Consider the following 20,896-nt stretch of genomic DNA (forward strand, 5'->3'; position numbering starts at 1 on the left):
ATCTGTTTTCATGAGGAACCCCTTGAAAACGAGATGTGACATCTCAAGGGGCTGATCCTCATATTGTTTTTGAAATGTTAAATAATAAATAATAATAATAGGTTCTTAAATAATGTTATTCCTTCTTGTGTGATGAATGTGCAATTCATCTTTTTCATTAGATTAAATAAAACTTATTTAAATTATCTGCACTTGTGATTTTTAAGTATAAATATCATTAGAAATTAGAAACTGCATGGTAATAATTATTTATTAATTTAAAATAAAAAGTTAAAAAATGCATATTAGGATTTTATTTATGAACTTCCTCCCACTCACTTTCAAACGAATGATCAAAAACAAAAGAATGACAGAAGTGGGAATATCCAAATGTTATATCCTCCTATATTGATGCACAAAAGCTGACATGTTACATTTTGCCTGACACTATGACTTCTATACATCAAATGTTTTAAAAGTTCCAAAAGTTGTTAAAATTTTATCACATCAACATTTTCTTTGCCATAATTAACTAATATTAACATTCTGATCAGTCTAGATTTTTTTTCCAGATTTTTTGTTATTCTCATGATTTTTCTGGTAAACTAAAGCAAGTACACACTACTGCTGCAACAATCACCATTCTATTTTTATCTGAAGTCAACTTATTTTGTTATCAGAACAAAAACAACCAGTCACCTTGAGATGACCAGATAACGTTTTCAGTTTTCCCAGGCAGCAACCCTTGAGATCTCCAGATGCTGACATAATTGCAAAGTTATCTTGGTATATAACACAAAAAAAATCTGTATTCATTACTGCCCTCAGTTTCGTTACAGTCATCAGGATCAACAGGACCAACCAGTTTCCTTCTTGGTGCATTTTTTTTCCCCCAGTCTTGTTCAGGCACATCCAGGCAGTTCGGTTCACTTCAGATGTTGACTTGTTTGAGAGCTCCCTGTGTAAAAACGCCCAAATCATAGATGTAAAAGTGATTTATATACACACCAATTTGAACTGATCCTTTGTGTCTTATTAGAAAAATGGTTGAAATATAAATAATATAACCAAAATAGAAGTTTCTTCACAGTCAAGATAAGACATCATAGTATTTGTACTTGTTATTTTAGCAATTAAAAAGAAAACTCAATTAGTTAGACTTGCAGTATTTGGGAAGTTATATTCTTTAAGTTTTCCCATATAAAACCATGGTCACAACTGCACCTTACCAGCTAGATATGGGCCATCTGTGGTGCATGCAGGTGGTCCAAACAAAAATATCAAGGTCATAGACCGCTCAATGATACTGCAGAGCGGGGGTCCCCAAGCATCTTCTTGTGAGGGCCACATAACTGTTTTTTTCTCTTTTGGGGTCCATTTGTCAGCTAACAGAAAAAGTGTACCCATAACAGCCTAAAGGTAAATATTTTGGGTTTTTCAGAATGCCTCACATAGCTAAATTTTGAATAATACATTTCTGTTATCTTCACAGAAAAAAAAAAAACAATACTAAAACATTTTAAAAATGAAACCAAAAAAAATACTCTATCCTCTGCCATCATAGTTCAGAATGCAGAAGGGTGGAGTCAAAAGTCTAGATCGGTTAGATTAAAGAGAACAAAAAAAAAAGCATCTCTGATCTCTGATAGTGTTTAGGGGGCTCGGCCAAATGTGGAGGCGGGCTGGATTCGGCTGGTGGGCCATAGTATGGGGACCCCTGCTGTTGAGAAATCTTTTTTTTATTATCATGCCACAGGTCGCAGTGAACACCTTCAACAACACTCGAGGATACGTAGGGGTATAGTAGGTGAGATGTGGGGGTGTTGTACAGTTTTTTTTTTTTTTTACCCTCCCTAATCCTGTGCATTGTACAATGGCCCAATATGGATATTCAAGTGCGCGCTAGACTGTGTTACAATGCTAGAAATTAGACAATCAGAGCATAGCTGTGTGATCATCCTACGGCCACTTACAAATGACATCCGTACTTTATGTGTGTATGGTTAGTGAGGGGCGAGTACTACCATCTCACTAATGACTCTAGAGTTCAGAGTAGAGTTAAGCCCATCACGAGTGGCAGCAACTGGTATTATACTCAATACTTTAAAATACACTTACTCATTTATTTCATCACGTCCCTTGAGCTGGCTGTATGAACCTCAAGGTAACTGCAACACAAGCCTCTGATTACGCAGTGGCTCCTCTCTACAATTCAGATAGCCAAGGTTTAAGGTAAGAGATATCTTTACAGACTCACCCCAAATAAAAGTTTATCTGACGTCAACATGCAAGGATATCCCATTTTTGATTGCATTAACACAGTAGTTAATTCTGCTTGATTGAGGCCTTGTCAGAGACGAACAAAACAGGAAACAGGATTTTTGGGTCTTAAGAGGTTAACAATGCTGATAATGAACAGAACCTTACTGTCAATGTGTGTTTTTTTTAAATAAGATATTGCACACATTTGATTGAGACTTTGGCTTATGTGCATCTTTTCTCTTTTTTTTCTACAGGTTTGCAAGACCTGAGTTCTAGATCAAAAAGTTAGCTGCTCTGCAACCATCTAGGTTGCTAGTCTATTACAGGGCCTCACACCTATAATAATACTCTTTATTATTTATTTATTATAAATCCATTGTATAAATCTATTTTTCCAGAAAATATTTACTTTACAGCAACAAGTGCATATATAATGTTTAGTGTTTTACTTAACAAGCAAAGATGATGATTAAATGTATGCTTACTAAATCTTTTCTTCTTCCAGCCTGTCCCAATGAATTCTTCGCCCAACAGAAGCTTGGTTGAATCCAGCAACCCCTTGACCTCAACAGGGAGTCAACGGGTTCAAGAAATAGACAGATGGATAATTCAAGATACAGATGCATAGAGTACTCTCTCTTAAACGTTTTCAGATGCATCCCACAGTTATTTTGCCATCAAGAACATTGTAACCAACACAATAATGTAAGTTATGCTCCACCTCTAATGTAACATTTTTCTAAGCTTTCATTCAGTGGTTCCAGTTTGTTTAGTAACATAATAATTAATTATATTTATAATTTCATATGTTGCAAAAGAACTGAGTACTTCATATAAAAAAAATACAGATGATCAGAAAGAACCTGTTTCACAAGACACATTCCTAGGCAGAGGTTACAACCATCAAACACAGATGAGACTTTATAACAAGTACACATTTTTGGATCAAATTCAATTTCCCTGCAGGGAATAGAACTGAAATCGAACAGGAATACATTTTACTTTGAGCCCTTTTAACTTGTGTTTTTTTTTGTTTTGTTTTTTTCTTTTTTTTATTATTTAATAAATAAAAATGGAAACATATCTGATGTCTTCATGTCAGATCTTTTCAGGATTTAACTGATTCTTATTTAAAGGTCAAGATGAGAGTATATAGATATTGTTAAACATTACGCTAAACATGCTCACCCAAAAAATACATGCAATAAACCAGGGGTTTGCAACCTGGAGCTGAAAATAATATAATAGTATTCTATTTATTGAGTTTAGTCAAGTTTATAAATGCATGACTGAGGTGCACCTCAAAGATAAACTATGTTACATTTTTTTCATCCCTGTCGTCTTGAAGAAGACTTGTTTGCTCTAGACGTATCCTCCAATATAGCAATTTCAAATACTAAGCAAAACTCTGAAAAGCAAATATTAATTTATGATGTCCAGAGCTGAAATGGGATGATCCAGAGTGGAACAAGGTGTCTTTTATTTTGAAAGGAAATCATATAAGCTTCTGTCAAATGCAAAAAAAGTAATTTCACATTTTGAGAAAATGCTACTCTATCTTTATATTTCTGTTTTTGTTCATGAAACAATTTAAACATAATTCATATTTATTATTAAAATTATATATTGTAATGAAAACAACCCAACATCAAAACAAGACATTGTGGCCCACACAAGGATTGGATCACTTGGAGAAAAAAAAACCCTAAATGGCTCTTTAACTGATAAGGGTTGCAGACTCCTGCAGTAGAGGAATAAACTTATAGTTAGTTCACTGTGTGTCCTGGTGAGTTTTTTTTTCAGCATCCCCTTTATGCTTAAGGGAAAAAAAAACATCTCAAAATATAAAGATAGGGATGCAAACACATCACCACAGACCGTCATTTCTGATCTTTCAAAGTAATTCCCTTAAGAGCAAACTCAGCATTAAAGCCTTAGTCACAAGTGCCCTGTTACGCCCCAATTTGTCTAGGGGATCTGGGGCCTAACATAAAGATAAATTAAATAAGTGTTTAACAAAACACAAAAGGTCTCCATAAAAGTATAACAATATTTATTTACAATAACAACCAAACCATAACTAAAAGTGAAGCAAAAGGCTTCAGGGTGAACCAAGGCCAAAACAACAAACAAAATCCCAACTAACTCAACCCAGGGAGCTTACCTGCAAAAGAAACTGTAACAGAATGACAAACACTAACCTCCCTGGACTAACATAAACAGGAGAAAACATATACTAAAGAAAATGGCAGTTCACCCCTACAGCTTCACTTAACTTAACAAACCAACACTAAACACAGAACACAGAGGGACCTAAACTAAACACCAAAGAAACTAAGTACGCACTAAACAAAACAGGTGGAGAAGATCACTGAGCTGCAGTGGCGACTGTTGCAGCCCAGCTCCCTTCTCGTGGTCTGGAGGTCCAAATGGTGGTTTTAAAGGCTCCCCTCCTTCAGATCCAACCAATGGGGAGCCACACCTCCAGCACCACACCTGAAACAAATCAACAGAAAAACACACAAACAAAGATCCACAAAACACAAAGAAGTCCCACACTGACAAAAATTCACCCTACCAAAAAGAAAACAAAACCAAATACGGCCACAGCCGTAACACCCCCCTACTTAAAATGAAACTTCTACCCCTAAAGAAGTTTTCCATAAGAGGGAGTTTAACAAAAACCTGCGCAACCAACGCAAATGCTGGCACAACTCAAAACAAACTGTGCCAAAACAAAACTAAAGTTTGGTCAACAGATTTTCACCTTGAACAAAACCTGGGAAATGTTCCTCAGATAACAGCTACACAAATGTATTGAAAATGTTACTGTCCTAGTAACATTTTCATTGTTTGAAGGAAAGGAGAGCAGGCAACTGATTTTTGGAGTCTCAACTCCACACATGTAATTGGATTTGGCAGAGAGGCCACACTACACCAAATAAGAATCCTCCAGATTCTCGAAAACAGACAAACCAAATGAATACTTGCCAACGATAAATGAGCAAGGAAGCAGCATTGCAAACTCCACGGCAGCCCTGGTCTGGAACAATGCAGTTGGGTTTTCCCCTTTACCGGCTACAGCTGCAGGAGCCTCCACCCCTGCCTCCGCCCGATTGGGGTTTGTGGCATCAGCAACACTGCAGCAGCCTCCACTCCCACACCGTCGCCTACACCACCTCCAACAGATTCCCACCAGCCAAGGTCCACACACTTCCTGCCCAAATCCAAAATGCTCTCAAGTTAACAGCAAAAGAAGTCCCCGACTTCAAATGTTATTTTCACAAAATGAACCATAAAGAAAAACTGTTAACCAAACAGATCCAAGTACAAACAAACTTCAAAAAACAAAAGGGATCTGGGTGGATTTAGATCCCGGACCTCTCGCATGAATATGGGCTGTTTGCAGAGGGAAAATGGGGAAATCTATCCAGGACAAACAGGTGGCTTAGTGAGCAAAAAATGTCCGTGCACACTTTTTGAGGAAGATTCTTTTTTTTTTAACACTCCTAACAAACTGCTGCACACTATGCAATCTACCTACCTGTAGTAATTAATAAAATATACAATCAGTGTAGTTTGTGTACACATTCTTCAGGCAGCCACCAACATTTACACATCTAAGTGAGTAAGGAGCCAGTCTGTGCAGCTTTCTAATGACTAGAGTTCGGCGTGGTAGCACAATACAACAGCATCACCTGTTGGTCATGAGTGCTTGCACATTACATAAAAGAAAAATCCTTCATGATAAGCTTAATCTTAAAAAAAGCAGATGTTGCAACTTATATGAATTTATTTAGGAATATATTAAAATAATATGTTTTCATATACAGTATGAGAAACTAAATCATATTTAAAAGCAACAAAACACATTTTTCAACTTATATTTTTTATTAAATAGAGATATGGGTGTATAATAAATATATCTGTATTCATTTTTACACTTTTTTATGAAAACCATTTTCTATTGTCCTTTGGTTTGGCTGGTTTATCTTGAGTAAAACATGTCCTAGCCATTGTTGGTTGAGTTGGTTGTTTCTAACAAACTTTCCAGACTTTTGAGCTCCAACTCCAGCTGGGCTTTTCTGGCTTGTACCTTTTCCTGAGCTTCAACATGCAGTTGGGAGAAATGGAATTTCAACCATGCTTCATATACGCCATATAAATCTGTGAAATCTGTCCTAGTGATTTGCCTGTGTGCTATATTCCAATGTAAAATTACTTCTGTCTCTATTTTTTTTCATTTGTAGATCTGCCCTCTGTTCTTCTGGCATAAACTTTTCTGGAATTTTGTTTCTAGAAACATGACTTGGAGGAAAAGAAAACACATTTTAACTCAACATAGTATTTTAAATACTATTTCAGCTCATTACTTTAAGTGTCATTTTTTTGTATGTGCATCTTAATGATATTCGAAACACTGTAAATGGCTTCAAGGGAAAAAAATCCTTTTTATCTCAACAAACAGAAGAGATTCAACAAAATAATGGTGCAATTAAAACAACAAATATACTCTTAAACATGCCATGTTTTCATAGTAGCACAGCAAAGAACGGCACACAGTATTTTTTGTAACAGTCAGAATATATCCGCTACAGCTAATATGAAAAATGTGTCTTCCCTTCCAGAAGTTCTATGTATTTTTCTGATTGTTCAACTTCCACGACAACTGTTTCATACTTTGCGTTACTTATCCTAAATTATGCAAACAAAGCTTCGTTTTTGTAACAGATCCTTGGCAGAACACCGGTGTCTGATGTTAGCTCTAGCTAGCTAGTCCTCACTTTTGAAGGCGCAGCTAGCTACGTCACTAACATTCTGTCTGTGTGGTTAAAAAAAATAGAATATATATAGAATAATCGCTGATTATTGCTTTTCATTAAATGCACAGCCAACAACTTGCCATATTTAATCACATATTAATAAACCCAAGAAATAATAATAGGTAAAAGGGACATTTAAAGTCTCATCACAAGTGGCTGAACATGGAGCATTATTTTATTTTATTTTATTTGAAATAAAAAAACAAGTTTTAAGACTCTAATCTTCCCACTACACACTTCTCTCAAACATATGTGACCATTTTACGCCTTTTTTCTAGTTTAAACTCTCAAAGTTTAAACCTTTATAGAAAAACAAGTCGGACACTTCAGAGTCACAAATTTAGCAATCGAAGATTTGTGTTAATTCTGAAAACTGAACCCAAACTGCAAAGGAGATTCAATGCATTAACTATAGTGTGTTGTGCGAAAAACAAGTAAAAAGAAAGACACAAAATTGCAATAAAAAAAGTCTCTGAAACTGTGAGGATACAAAAAAACGGGAACCACAGTGTTGTAATTTAATATGAATGAATCAATTGATAAAATAGTTTATTTCAAGCAATTAAGTAATAATACATAAAATAACATTTTACATAATCAATCACCAGTTGATCACTTCTAAGAGAGTGGGAGGAAGTGAACTTATATAATCCCACCCCGGTGTGACCATATCATTTCCTTTGCATGAATTATCAACATCCGGTTCAGGACTTAATGCCAAATATTTATACTCTACAATCATGGATTCAGATTATTAAGGTTAATTAAGATCACTGATGTAAATAAATTTTATTAAATCCACCAACATTTATGTTACCCATTACCAAAAATCTTAATATGCTTAGATGTTTATCATCACCAAAAAAAAAAAAAAAAAAAAAAAAAAAATCATTCACATTAATTGATACCAAAAATCCAAGCACATTCATCATCATCATCATTATCAGAAAAAAAAATCACCCGCACCAACTAGCACCAAAAATCCAAAGCATACCTAGATGATTAATAATTATTTGAATATGATATAAAAACATATATAAAAAATAAAAAAAAGGAGGGAAGAAGCTTCGAATGATTTATTATAGCCAAGGTGTGGATAACATTATAAGAGACTCTCCTACATACGCAAAAAACTGTGCAGCAAAAGCTGAGGCTCTTAAAACACATCGTACATAAGGCGGATTTGGTTCATACTGTTAGTCCTACACCTTTCTTTTTTTTTTTTTTTTAAGCAAAGGTAAATAATTATATACACACATTTTTTGCAAATAGTTGGCTTTTCTTGTTAGACATTTGAGCTCATTATCCTTCATCCACTACACATTTGTGAATCTATACACAGATTTTTTCCTAGGTCTGGGAGGTCACACAAACCTTGGAGAGTCCCGCTTTGCATGAATAGATTTTTTTTTCTGTTCAATTCTTTCAAAATATCATAAATAGAAAATTGTATGTAGTTGTGAAAGAAGAAAGCTTAAAATGTTGATGCTCATTTTAACCATTTACCAATCTATTAAAAGTTATATTAAAGTAAAAAGCACATTTTATATTATATGTGTAGAAAATTACAAAATAAAAATCTGTCAAATATTTCTCACTGATGTGTAGAAATTTCCAGAATCCATTTGTGTCTTTTTGTTTTAAAGAAGTCCTCTTCTCTCATGTCTTTGGGATGAATTTTATTAATTCTGCAGACTTTTCAATTTTTTTGAGATGCTAAATGTATCAAAAGAAAAAAATTAAAACAAATGTAAATAAACAGGTGTATATTTTACCTAAATATTTACCTACATATTTGTTGAATTTTTTTTTTTTTTTTAAATGTCATTAGAATGTAGTAACTCACCTCTTTCACCAGTTCTTCTATTTGAGATGCATTCAAGCTGGATGGTTTGATACCAACTTTCAGCGTCATAATATATTCTAGAAAAAATAGTTTATGAAGAAGAAGATATGTTATTCTTATGAAAAAAAAACTAACCATAACACCCGAAACCTTTAAAAAGTGAATATATATATATATGTATTTTGCAAATTAAGTTAAAAACTGGTCTGTAGAAAAGAAGAGAATATATTTTACAGAAGAAGTTATTGTGGATTTTTAAATGCAATGAAATACTTCTATTTTTGAAAAGGTAAAATATTGAAATATTGAAAAAGATAATCTTACTGTGCACTTTGGTTCAAGATGATGCGAAAATTTGAATGAGAGAAAAGAGAAAACACAAAACACAATCTTTGTTTGTCAAAATTTACAACACCTGGAACGATGTACAATAAAAAAAAATGGCAAAGTTGTCAGTGATAATGATGTCATCTTCTGATGCACAACAAAAAAAGTTAAATTATAGGTAAAACTCACCATGGCCACAAATGTCAATGATTTTAATTTTTGTAGAAAAAAAACTGATCTGCCAAAAATCTGTCATTATTATGAATCACAAACATATTTAAAGGTAGGAAATTGGTTGGCACATGTTGTCTCCAATAAAGCTTTGGACACAAAGCAACTACAATGTATTAAAACATTAAAAATACTAAAATATTAGTCCTCTGTGATGTTTTCCATAAGAAATTATGAAAAAAAAACTGTGACTGAGAAAAGGAGACTACTCAAAGAAAAACTAAACATAAATCAAAAAGTTGACAGAAATCTGAAGTATTTAAATATACATATTTAATATTTAAATATATAAGTATTTGATATACCATGAGAACAAATAACTCAAATATAGACAAAGAAATAGATTTCTTACCAGTTACTGCTGAAACGATGACTCCAGTGCTTGTGACATTCTCAAACACAGAGAAGAGGCTAAATGTGTAATTCGTTTGAGGTTTCAGGTTGGTCACAGTGTAAGATATTGGTTCATTTCCTTTTGGTGGGGCAATTATTTCTTGCCTGTCATTAAACTGAAGAACAAAGCTAACATTGTTGTCTACTTTATCCCACAGCAGATTGATGCTTGTCTCATTTTGTCCGGTTGAGGTAAAATTTTTTGCATTTTCAGGAGCTGAAGAAAAAAAACACCAGTAAGGGGACAATGTTAAGGTTGAGATCCATGATTTTTTGAATTGATGTCAATTGTTTCCATTATCTTTAAAATTTGATCTCTTATTACATGAGGGTATTATCTTACCAGTTACTGCAGAAAAGATGACTCCAGTGCTTGTGACGTTCTCAAACACAGAGAAGAGGCTAAATGTGTATTTGGTTTGAGGATCCAGCTTGGTCACAGTGTAAGATATTGGTCCATTTCCTTTTGGTGGAGCAATTGTTTCCTGTCTGTCATTAAACTGAAGAACAAAGCTAACATTGTTGTCTACTTTAGCCCACTGCAGATTGATGCTTGTCTCATTTTGTGCGGTTGAGGTGACATTTTTTGCGTTTTCGGGAGCTGAGGAAAAAATACCAGTAAGGGGACAATGTTAAGGTTGAGATCCATGATTTTTTGAAAGGATGTCAATTTGTTCCATTATTTTTAAAATGGTGTCCCTAATTGCATAAGGGTATTAACTTACCAGTTACTGCAGAAACGATGACTCCAGTGCTTGTGACGTTCTCAAACACAGAGAAGAGGCTAAATGTGTATTTGGTTTGAGGATCCAGCTTGGTCACAGTGTAAGATATTGGTCCATTTCCTTTTGGTGGAGCAATTATTTCCTGTCTGTCATTAAACTGAAGAACAAAGCTAACATTGTTGTCTACTTTAGCCCACTGCAGATTGATGCTTGTCTCATTTTGTCCGGTTGAGGTGACATTTTGTGCATTTTCAGGAGCTGAGGGAAAAACACCAGCCAAGGGACAATGTCAAGATTTAAATCTGTGCCTCCTGGATGGATATCATTTGCTCCCATTGATTTTAAAAGTGTATCAATAGTCACATGAGGGATTTATCTTACCAGTAACTGCAGGAAAGAGGACTCCAGTGCTTGTGACATTCTCAAACACAGAGAAGAGGCTAAATGTGTATTTGGTTTGAGGATCCAGCTTGGTCACAGTGCAAGATATTGGTCCATTTCCTATTGGTGGGGCTATTATTTCCTGTCTGTCATTAAACTGAAGAACAAAGCTAACATTGTTGTCTACTTTAGCCCACTGCAGATTGATGCTTGTCTCATTTTGTCCGGTTGAGGTGACATTTTGTGCATTTTCGGGAGCTGAGGAAAAAACACCAGTCATGGGACAACGTTACGGTTGAGATCCATGCTTTTTGAATTGATGTCAATTGCTTCCATTATCTTTAAAATTTGATCTCTAATTTGCTGAGGGAAATATCTTACCAGTTACTGCAGAAAAGATGACTCCAGTGCTTGTGACGGTCTCAAACACAGAGAAGAGGCTAAATGTGTATTTGGTTTGAGGATCCAGCTTGGTCACAGTGTAAGATATTGGTCCATTTCCTTTTGGTGGAGCAATTATTTCCTGTCTGTCATTAAACTGAAGAACAAAGCTAACATTGTTGTGTACTTTAGCCCACTGCAGATTGATGCTCGTCTCATTTTGTCCAGTTGAGGTGACATTTTGTGCATTTTCGGGAGCTGAGGAGAAAACACCAGTCATGGGACAATGTTACGGTTGAGATCCATGCTTTTTGAATTGATGTCAATTGCTTACATTATCTTTAAAATTTGATCTCTAATTACATGAGGGTATTATCTTACCAGTTACTGCAGAGAAGATGACTCCAGTGCTTGTGACGTTCTCAAACACAGAGAAGAGGCTAAATGTGTATTTGGTTTGAGGATCCAGCTTGGTCACAGAGTAAGATATTGGTCCATTTCCTTTTGGTGGAGCAATTATTTCCTGTCTGTCATTAAACTGAAGAACAAAGTTAACATTGTTGTCTACTTTAGCCCACTGCAGATTGATGTTTGTCTGATTTTGTCCGGTTGAGGTGACATTTTGTGCTTTTTCAGGAGCTGAGGAAAAAACACCAGTCATGAGACAATGTCAAGATTGAGATCTGTGCTTAATGGATTGATGTCATAAATAAAAAAAACAGTCACAACACAATGTAAATACTGAAGTAATTTTATTTCACATAATGCTGTTAATTGGTTGATTTTTTTTTTCTCTAAATAAATTAACACATATTAACACATTTCTTCGGGAAGTTATTTGCAAGTGTTTTTAACAATAACTGATACTTTTGACCAAATACTCCCAAAAAACATGTATTCATAAGATTTTAAAGAAGTGTCTAGGGTTGGGTCCCAATTGTGTTTTATGTGGTTCCGGTGCTTACGCAGTCCTTTGGTTTCGGTTCCTAGTCTGATTCAATCTCTGTACTACCTTAATAAAAAAGAATGCCCACATCTTCCCAAATCAACACATTTTCATTCCCAAGTCAGATATTGACTGTTGTTAATGCTATCGGTGTGAAAAATGTATATTTTGTGTTTTGTATTTTGACATGCTGGATGTTCCAATTAGATCTGAGCTCCACAATCTCTGAGTCGCAAACCAGCAGTGGGCCGCTCTTTAACCGTGTGGAAAATCCGCTGCTCGCCGCCTGTCAAACATCTGATCTTGAGCTAGTCATTTGAGTTACCACTGTTTTAATCTCATTAGGGTGTGTGTCTGGATGACAACCGCCACCACTGTATCTGTGTCTCTGTGACTGAGTTTAATGTCTGCCCTTCATTAACTCGAGTGGAGGGAAAAATATGGGACTTTATTTATTATTGTCCCCGCAAAAATAAGTAATATATCACAGTTCAGGAGACTTGGGCTGCCCGTGCTCCCCGCAGCGGCTGTCTTTCTCCTAGCGTGTGGAGCTCGCAAGCTGCACTGAAGTCTAGGAGGCTGTCTGAGAACCAGAAAACCTCCTCACTTTGACAGGACAAATGTGCTGGTGTTGGATTAGTATATTATCCGCTGATCGTGTCACTGAAATCATCACTTCCCCAAATTTGAGTTCCTTATTGGATGATGTGACACAGTGACCTGTCAAACTGATCTACTGTGAAATACTGCCAGACATTCGAGTGCTGAGCGTGCTCATGTCCTCGCCCAGTCAGTGCTTTTATATGAACCTGCCTACTATTGCAGAAAAGGCAACGGGATTGGCTAGAACTGAAAAGAGAATATATGATTGACATTTCCAAAGACCATTATATGTTCAATGAAGCTTAGCATCGAAATGCAGGACCATTTGCAGCAGCTTCATTCAGTTTCGGTAATCATAACATTCCCTACATGGAATCAAATTTCGGTGCCCAACACTACTAGTACTACCAACTAACCTTTGATCACTTGGTCTTCTGGTCCACTGTCTATATCGAAGGCCCAGCGACCAGTTACATTCACGTTGCTGCTGAGACTAAAAGTAGAGTTGATGCCTGTTGCAGAACTTGAGAAAGACCCAGGAATGGTAAAATGGTGAACAGAGTTGATGGTGTCATAGCCAGCCTGCAAATTCAAAAATATAGATTAGCAACAGCATTTAGACTCGCATATTAAAAATCATGAGTCAAACCTGCACATTCCGGAATGTTGAGGCAATCACACCGTAGTTCATGAGCACAAATGATTTCTGGCCTCCAGAGATCAACACAGCTTGGAAAGTTGTTTCCTGACAAAAGTTGTACATCTTTTAACACCCACTAGTAACATTTTTTTGTCATTTATACATAGCTCTAAATTTGCCAGGTGTGTATAAAATTTCACGGTTTCTTAAAAAAAAAAAAACCCTCTCTTATAAGTTGTAAATTATTATCTTCTTTTCTAATATCTATTCAATTGTATTATATGACTTTCAATGACAAGATAATATTAAACTATTTTATAACTCAAATTGTGTTTTGTACTGACTTACTGTTCCTGAAGTTGGATAATAGGCCACCTTATGCCATGTTGCTACAAAGACCCAGTCAGCATTGAAGTTCAGGTTTGGGAAGTAGCTGTTAATGTCCTGTGTAGCTTGTTGGAGGACACTGCCATCAGTGTATTGGTTGTAGAGGATCACACCAGTTTGCCTGTTATCCAAATCTGTCCAAAACGGGGCAATTAGGTCTTCAGATCCATTGAGTGGGAATCTTTGAGGTATATATGAGCTATATGGATTAATAAAAGTCAAGTGTCCATTGTGGTTGACCTGGAAACAGAAGTTTGATACTCAAACACTCGTTTTTTTCACAATGTATTCAGAAGAAAGACTAAATGTTAATTTCTATGAGTTTAGAAAAAAGTTAAATTTGTGTTATTATGAACACAAACTGCCTAAAGTACTTTCTAACAAGAAGATAAAACTTTTTTTGCATGTTTTTTCAATTAATACTGTAACATACATAAATGGTGTTGTATTCCTTTCCAAAGTAGACAAACGGTCTTTGCAGGGGAATCTGTGGAGAACTTCCATCATCGGATCGAGAGCTTTCAGTTCCAGAGATTGGATAAAAATAGGCTAAAAAAGAAAAAAAGTCACTGCTGATTTTATCCATGCCAACTGTAGTAGCTCTATGTGAAAATTAAGTGTTGAACATATTTTAAAGTCTCATATCTTGTTTTTAACTGAAGGGAAACTGAACGCTGGCACCCATGTTAGACTTTGTAATAAACAATAATCTGAAATTGAACCCAAAACACAGAGTCTATTGTAAAGCGAAGCAGCATATATTTTACCTTCTGAAAAAGCTGAACTCTTTTAATATAAACAAAACCATTCTTGATAATTATTATTGTTCTTTTATTGAGATTATTTTAACATTTTCATTTATATGCTGGTTTTATGGTCTGTCTTTGAAGGACAAAAACAAACTGCAGGGGATTGTCAAGACCTGCTCTAAAATAATTGGTCTTAGAATTAGGGACCTTCCCTCTCTGTGGAAGGAACAGGTGCTGAAGAAAGCCAAGAGCATCCTGGGACAGCCCCATCATCCCCTGTCTCCTTACTTTGTTTTGATGCCCCCAGGGCGTCGATTTTATGCTTTGACATGAAAAACAAATTGTATTTCGCAGTCTTTTGTCAGAATTAAAAATTGGCTAATTTGTGACCTAAATGCCGGTCTGGAATCAATTAAAATTTCAAGAAACTCAAGTTCAGAGACTACTTGTATTTTGTTCTCCCTCCACAAAAACATCTATTTGTGTAATTGCAGTGTTTTTTTGGGGGGGGGTGGGGGGGGGGCATTGCAATTGTTTTTTTAACATTAAGTTTTAAACTTGAATGTCTACCCATGCTACAATGTGACCCTTTGACTCCGTGAGTTTGACTTGAGATTGCTGTCCCCATGTGTATAGACAACCATGTCATCGGCATACATCTGGCAGAAACATTTGAAAAAGCTGAGGGGAGGTCAATTATGTACAAAGAAAAGAGTAAAGGGCCCAGAATAGAACCTTGTGGGATGCCTGTGGATATAGGAAGCAGAGAGGAATGATATTATTTTATTCTAACTGACTGAGATCTGTTTGATAAGTACGATTTAATCAATTTTATTGCATTAGGCAAAAAATTGAACTTGAACAGTTTAGTTAGTAGTTTTTGATGATTTATGGTGTCAAAGGCTTTTTTTAAGTCGAGCCCACACCCCCTTTGTCTAATTAGTTTCTTTTACTTTCTGCGAAGAAGCAATTTGCTGTCTCAGTGGAGTGCTTAGCTCTAAAATCAAACTGCATGGGATGCAGAGAAAAGGATGAGTTGTTAAGATGTGAAATAATTTGTTGGGTGATAAGTTTCTCTATGACTTTAGACACCGGGGAGCCAAGAAGTACTCATTTTAAACTATGATGGTCTGACACATTAATGTGATTGTGTTTGTGTCTGAAACTGCACTGGAAATGCTACAAAATAATTGTCTTCTGGAACTAATAAAGTTTTCTGAGTCTGAATCCATACCAACTCTAAAAATTGTAATTTTTTATGTGGAAACTTTGTTTTGATTCCTATATTTAGGCACAAATGAGAAGGTTTAGCACCTTTTGATTTAGTGCTGGGATTTGTTGTGATAAATGCTTCATGATTTTAAGTCATTGTGTAAACTTATGGACATTAAGGCTTTTCTATGCTATCAGGTCCTTGGATCAAGTTCAGCTTGATGGTTTAAAACTTTTTCCTTTTGACATGTTTAATTTAAGAGTTCCCTTTAAAGTCTGGATTTAAGTTTGGTTGGACAGCACCATTATTTTTAGCTTTATATGTCTAGGAATTTGACTCTTATATTTAGAAAGTTCGTAATATAAAAGAAGTTAATCAAGGTTTGGCGCTGCTGTTATGTCATCATATGTCTTTCATTTCATCAAATATGTTAAAATAATAAAGAATTAACCAGACCAGATGTGTCTCTAAATCTTGGCGAGTTTCTGTGCATGTTAAGGGGGTTAAATTATTGGTTGAAATTAAGAAAAATGCAACAATATTAAAATCCAAAAATCATCTTTGCAATAGCAACAATATTTGTTTCTTACCAGTTTCACCAATAAAGAGGACTCCAGTGCTTGTGACGTTCTCAAACACAGAGAAGAGGCTAAATGTGTATTTGGTTTGAGGATCCAGCTTGGTCACAGTGTAAGATATTGGTCCATTTCCTTTTGGTGGAGCAATTATTTCCTGTCTGTCATTAAACTGAAGAACAAAGCTAACATTGTTGTCTACTTTAGCCCACTGCAGATTGATGCTTGTCCCATATAGTCCAATTGATGTTATATTTTTTGCATTTTCCGGAGCTGAGGAAAAAACAGAACCACACACAAGACAAAGTAAAAAAAAATAATAATAATAATTACGATTGCTAATATAGGTTCTATAGGGCAAGATAATTATTGAAAAGAAACATGCACAGACACAAATTTGTGCACAAGTTAACATTTTGTGCATATTTTGTAAAAATAAAAAAATAATACAATATGTGGCTTTACTACTAATAATTTTGATATGAATACAACTTTTCTTTATTGTGACTATTACATTTTTTGTTTTTAATACCATTTTGTCCTGTTAGATAACTGCCAAAAATACATATTGGGCTCACAGTTTTCTATAGTAACTTTGTATTATCAAAGTGCACATGAGTATTGACAACTAGAGAAAGTACATCAGGGAAAAAAGAATGCCTCCACAGTCAGGCATTGATGAACAGTTTACATGTATGTTTGTTTGTTTATTTTTTTAGCATTTAATTATTGATGTTAGTTTAATGTTGGTCATATAGATTTACTTATGTAAGCAACTATCATATTTTAGCAGTGACAACATAAGGAAGAGAAAATTTAGCTTATTAACAACATTGCAATATATAAAAAAAACTATTACACACATGATATATATTTTTTTAAACTGATGCTTTGTTCAGCTGCCTAAAACTCGGCCAACTTAACAGTTACTGGTGTTTCCGTCCTTACAAGAAACATTTTTGTTACATCTGAGACAAAGCACACTGTCTGCATCTATTTTGGATAAATACATCCATACTTTGGACATTTTGTTCCTATCCCGGGAGGTTAGCTGGCGGGCGGATGGGAGACCAGCAGTAAATACGAGGCGAGGATCCTCTCCCGCGGCTCTGCCGGTAGTTTTTTTTTTTAGTTTGTTTCATAAATCTCTTATTATCCTCTCTTTTTTGGAAAAAAAAAAATACTTTTTACAACTAACAAGTGGCATTCCTACTGCTCCTAATTAGATTAATTTCCACCACATCCTGGTCTCAAACAATCCAGTGATGTAATATTTACACAATCAGCTGTTACCAGGCAGTAACTAACTCCATCCAGAGATTGTAATCACTACTGAATGATTACAACATAATTTACCCACAATGGGATCCATATAATTCGAAAAAGTTATCTTCTGTTTTAGTTTAATAAACTAGCCTTTAAAAGAATTAGCACTTTTTTGCATCAATGTTTCCGGATCTGTTGTGTTCGCTTTTTTTTTTTTACCCCATGATATAATGTTGACAGTAAGTTAATGTGGAAATTCTTGTACTCAAAATGAGGAAAAATCCTAAAGAAAGAAGGTCAAATCATATTTAAAATAGACATGTCAGGTACAAGAGCAAATTTTGTAGTAACTTTTTTTTTTTAAGTTGTGCACAAAGTTTGAATTTGAGCACAATTAGCAACGGGTATTATCTTACCAGTTACTGCAGAAAAGATGACTCCAGTGCTTGTGACGTTCTCAAACACAGAGAGTAGCCTAAATGTGTATTTTGTCTGAGGATTCAAGTTGGTCACAGTGTAAGATATTGGTCCATTTCCAGTTGGCGAAGCAATTATTTCTTGTGTGGCATTAAACTGAAGAACAAAGCTAACATTGTTGTCTACTTTAGCCCACTGCAGATTGATGCTTGTCTCATTTTGTCCGGTTGAGGTGACATTTTGTGCATTTTCAGGAGCTAAAAAAACAAAAACAAAACAATATCAATGATGAAAACAAATTTTATAGAATGCTGTTAACTGGTTAAAAATGTTTTATTAAAAAAAAAATAGCGTACATAAAAATATAATCATATATTTCACTTTCTCAGCCTCTTTTTTCATGCCCTTAATGTAACTTTTTGCCATTTTTTTTTCAAACAAAACTGTAATTAGTTGTTTTTACACTCCAAAAAATCATTTATTCATAAAATTTTAAACTAACCGTTAATTTCTTGGGTTTCTGGTCTACTGTTTGTCTCAAAGGCCCAGCGACCAGCTACATTGACGTTGCTGCTGAGACTAAAAGTAGAGTTGCTGCCTGTTGCAGAACTTGAGAAAGATCCAGGAATTGTAAAATGGTGAACAGAGTTGATGGTGTCATAGCCAGCCTGCAAAATAAAAAAAATATACATTAGCAACAGCATTGGAACTCAGTTTAAGCAAAATATTTCTCACATATTAAAAATCATGAGTCAAACCTGCACATTCATGGATGTTGATGCAATCATCCCGTAGTTCATGAGCAGAAAGGATTTCTGGCCGCCAGAGATCAACACAGCTTGGAAAGTTGTTTCCTGAAAAAAGTTGCACATTTTTAACACTTATGCTTTCTTATGGGCTCCAGATGACCCTACCCTTACATTGAGGTGTTAGTACTTCCATGACAAAGGTGGACAAGACTTCATCTCTACCAATGGACAGCAAGTAAAGATTGACAATCATTAAAAAAATTGTTCAGCGCACTGTCTTGTGGGGTCCAGATGACCCCATGTAGCATATCACCCTTGGAAACAATTGTTTTAACCTTTGCTAAACATTTGTTCTGAACATCCCGACTCAAGTGGAATGCCTTTTTCAGATAAAAGAGTCCCTCTCCCAGCAGGGGGGGGGCCATAAAGAGGGCCAAAACTCCTATCCCCCATTCGGATGTAAGTCATTAAACCAGCAGGACCCTGAATATTCAAATGCAGAATAGTCTGGCTCACGTCAGCCGTCAATTTCAAAGGATCTTGGCTCCAGCAGACTGACCCCCGGAGAGTATGCAAGCATGCCCGACAGACACTCAGTCCTTTGTTTGAAAAATGTGACCCTTCATAACTTTTCTCATGTTTTAAAACACAAGACTTTTGTTCACTGGATCTTACATGTAAAACATCTCTTCACAGCCACAAGAATGTCCTAATATTATTACATGTGTGTAATATGTGGTAAAGTCACTTCACAGGGTAAAGACACTCACGGTAAAATTGACAGACTGATTAATTGATTACTTTATTGATTAGAAGTAGCGGCTAATCATTGATGAGTAATATTTTCCTTCATTATGAAGGTGGTACCCCGAGGATAATTTTATTAAATTTCAGTTTAATAAAATTTAAATATAATTTAAATAAAAATATTTTTCAACCAACTTTGGGATTGAATACTTCATATTCACCCCTTTTCACGCTACACCCACTTTTAATGTAAACAAGCCTGGAAGAGCGAGGGGTTACACACCCCTTGGTAACTTTTTTTTCCCATATATACATTGTGCTAAGTTTCATGGTGTATCCAAATGTCACAGTTTCTTGAAAAAAAATATCCTCTTCCACAAGTTAAATAAATATCTTCTATTCTATTATGTATTAAACAACATTGTTTTACTTTAAGTTAAAAGATGATTTGGAACATTTTCATTAATAAAATGATATTTTTTATTGACTCACTGTTCCTGTAGTTGAATAGTAGGCCACCTTATACCATGTTGCTACAAAGACCCAGTCAGCATTGAAGTTTAGGTTTGGGAAGTAGCTCTTAATGTCCTGTGTAGCTTGTTGGAGGACACTGCCATCAGTGTATTGGTTGTAGAGGATCACACCAGTTTGCCTGTTATCCAAATCTGTCCAAAACGGGGCAATTAGGTCAAAGGATCCATTGAGTGGGAATCTTTGAGGTACATATGAGGGAAATGGATTAATAAAAGTCAAGTGTCCATTGTGGTTGACCTGGAAACAGAAGTGCAAATCTCACTCATTTTTTTCAGAGTTTAATTAAAAAAAAAAAAAAAAAAATTAAGAAGCTTTTAAAAAGTTACTTCAGTGTCATTATGAACACAAACTGTGTGAAGTACTTTTTAGTTGGAAGAGAATAGGTTTTCCCATAAGTTTTGTCATTAATATTGTTACATACATAAATGGTGTTGTATTCCTTTCCAAAGTAGACAAAAGGTCTTTGCAGGGGAATCTCTGGTGAACTTCCATTAAGGGATCGAGAGCTTTCAGTTCCAGAGATTGGATAAAAATAGGCTAAAAAAGAAAAAAAAGAAGTCATTGCTGATTTTATTCATGCCATCTGTAGTAATTACATATCAACTCTAATAACTGTAAATTCCTGTTTTGACATAAAGTAAATAAAAAATAACATTTTGAAACAGCAAAATGTTTGATCATTGCATTTAAAAAAAGTAAAATTTGTTAGAAATTGTAGCATA

General features: G+C 35.2%; 1 protein-coding gene across 1 annotated transcript in view; it reads right to left on the reverse strand.

The window, feature by feature from the left end:
• Positions 1-20,896, reverse strand: part of LOC112156325 (receptor-type tyrosine-protein phosphatase eta) — a gene marked incomplete in the record, with an annotated part of 47,257 nt that overhangs the window by 13,612 nt on the left and 12,749 nt on the right. Inside the window, 10 exon segments of the mRNA XM_036216910.1 lie at positions 9,837-10,078; positions 10,205-10,462; positions 10,587-10,844; positions 10,968-11,225; positions 11,349-11,606; positions 18,144-18,401; positions 18,647-18,812; positions 18,903-18,998; positions 20,133-20,411; positions 20,596-20,711. Coding sequence (XP_036072803.1) covers positions 9,837-10,078; positions 10,205-10,462; positions 10,587-10,844; positions 10,968-11,225; positions 11,349-11,606; positions 18,144-18,401; positions 18,647-18,812; positions 18,903-18,998; positions 20,133-20,411; positions 20,596-20,711 — 2,189 coding nt within the window.

This window comes from Oryzias melastigma, linkage group LG18 (genome assembly GCF_002922805.2).
Source record: "Oryzias melastigma strain HK-1 linkage group LG18, ASM292280v2, whole genome shotgun sequence".
NCBI lineage: Eukaryota > Metazoa > Chordata > Actinopteri > Beloniformes > Adrianichthyidae > Oryzias > Oryzias melastigma.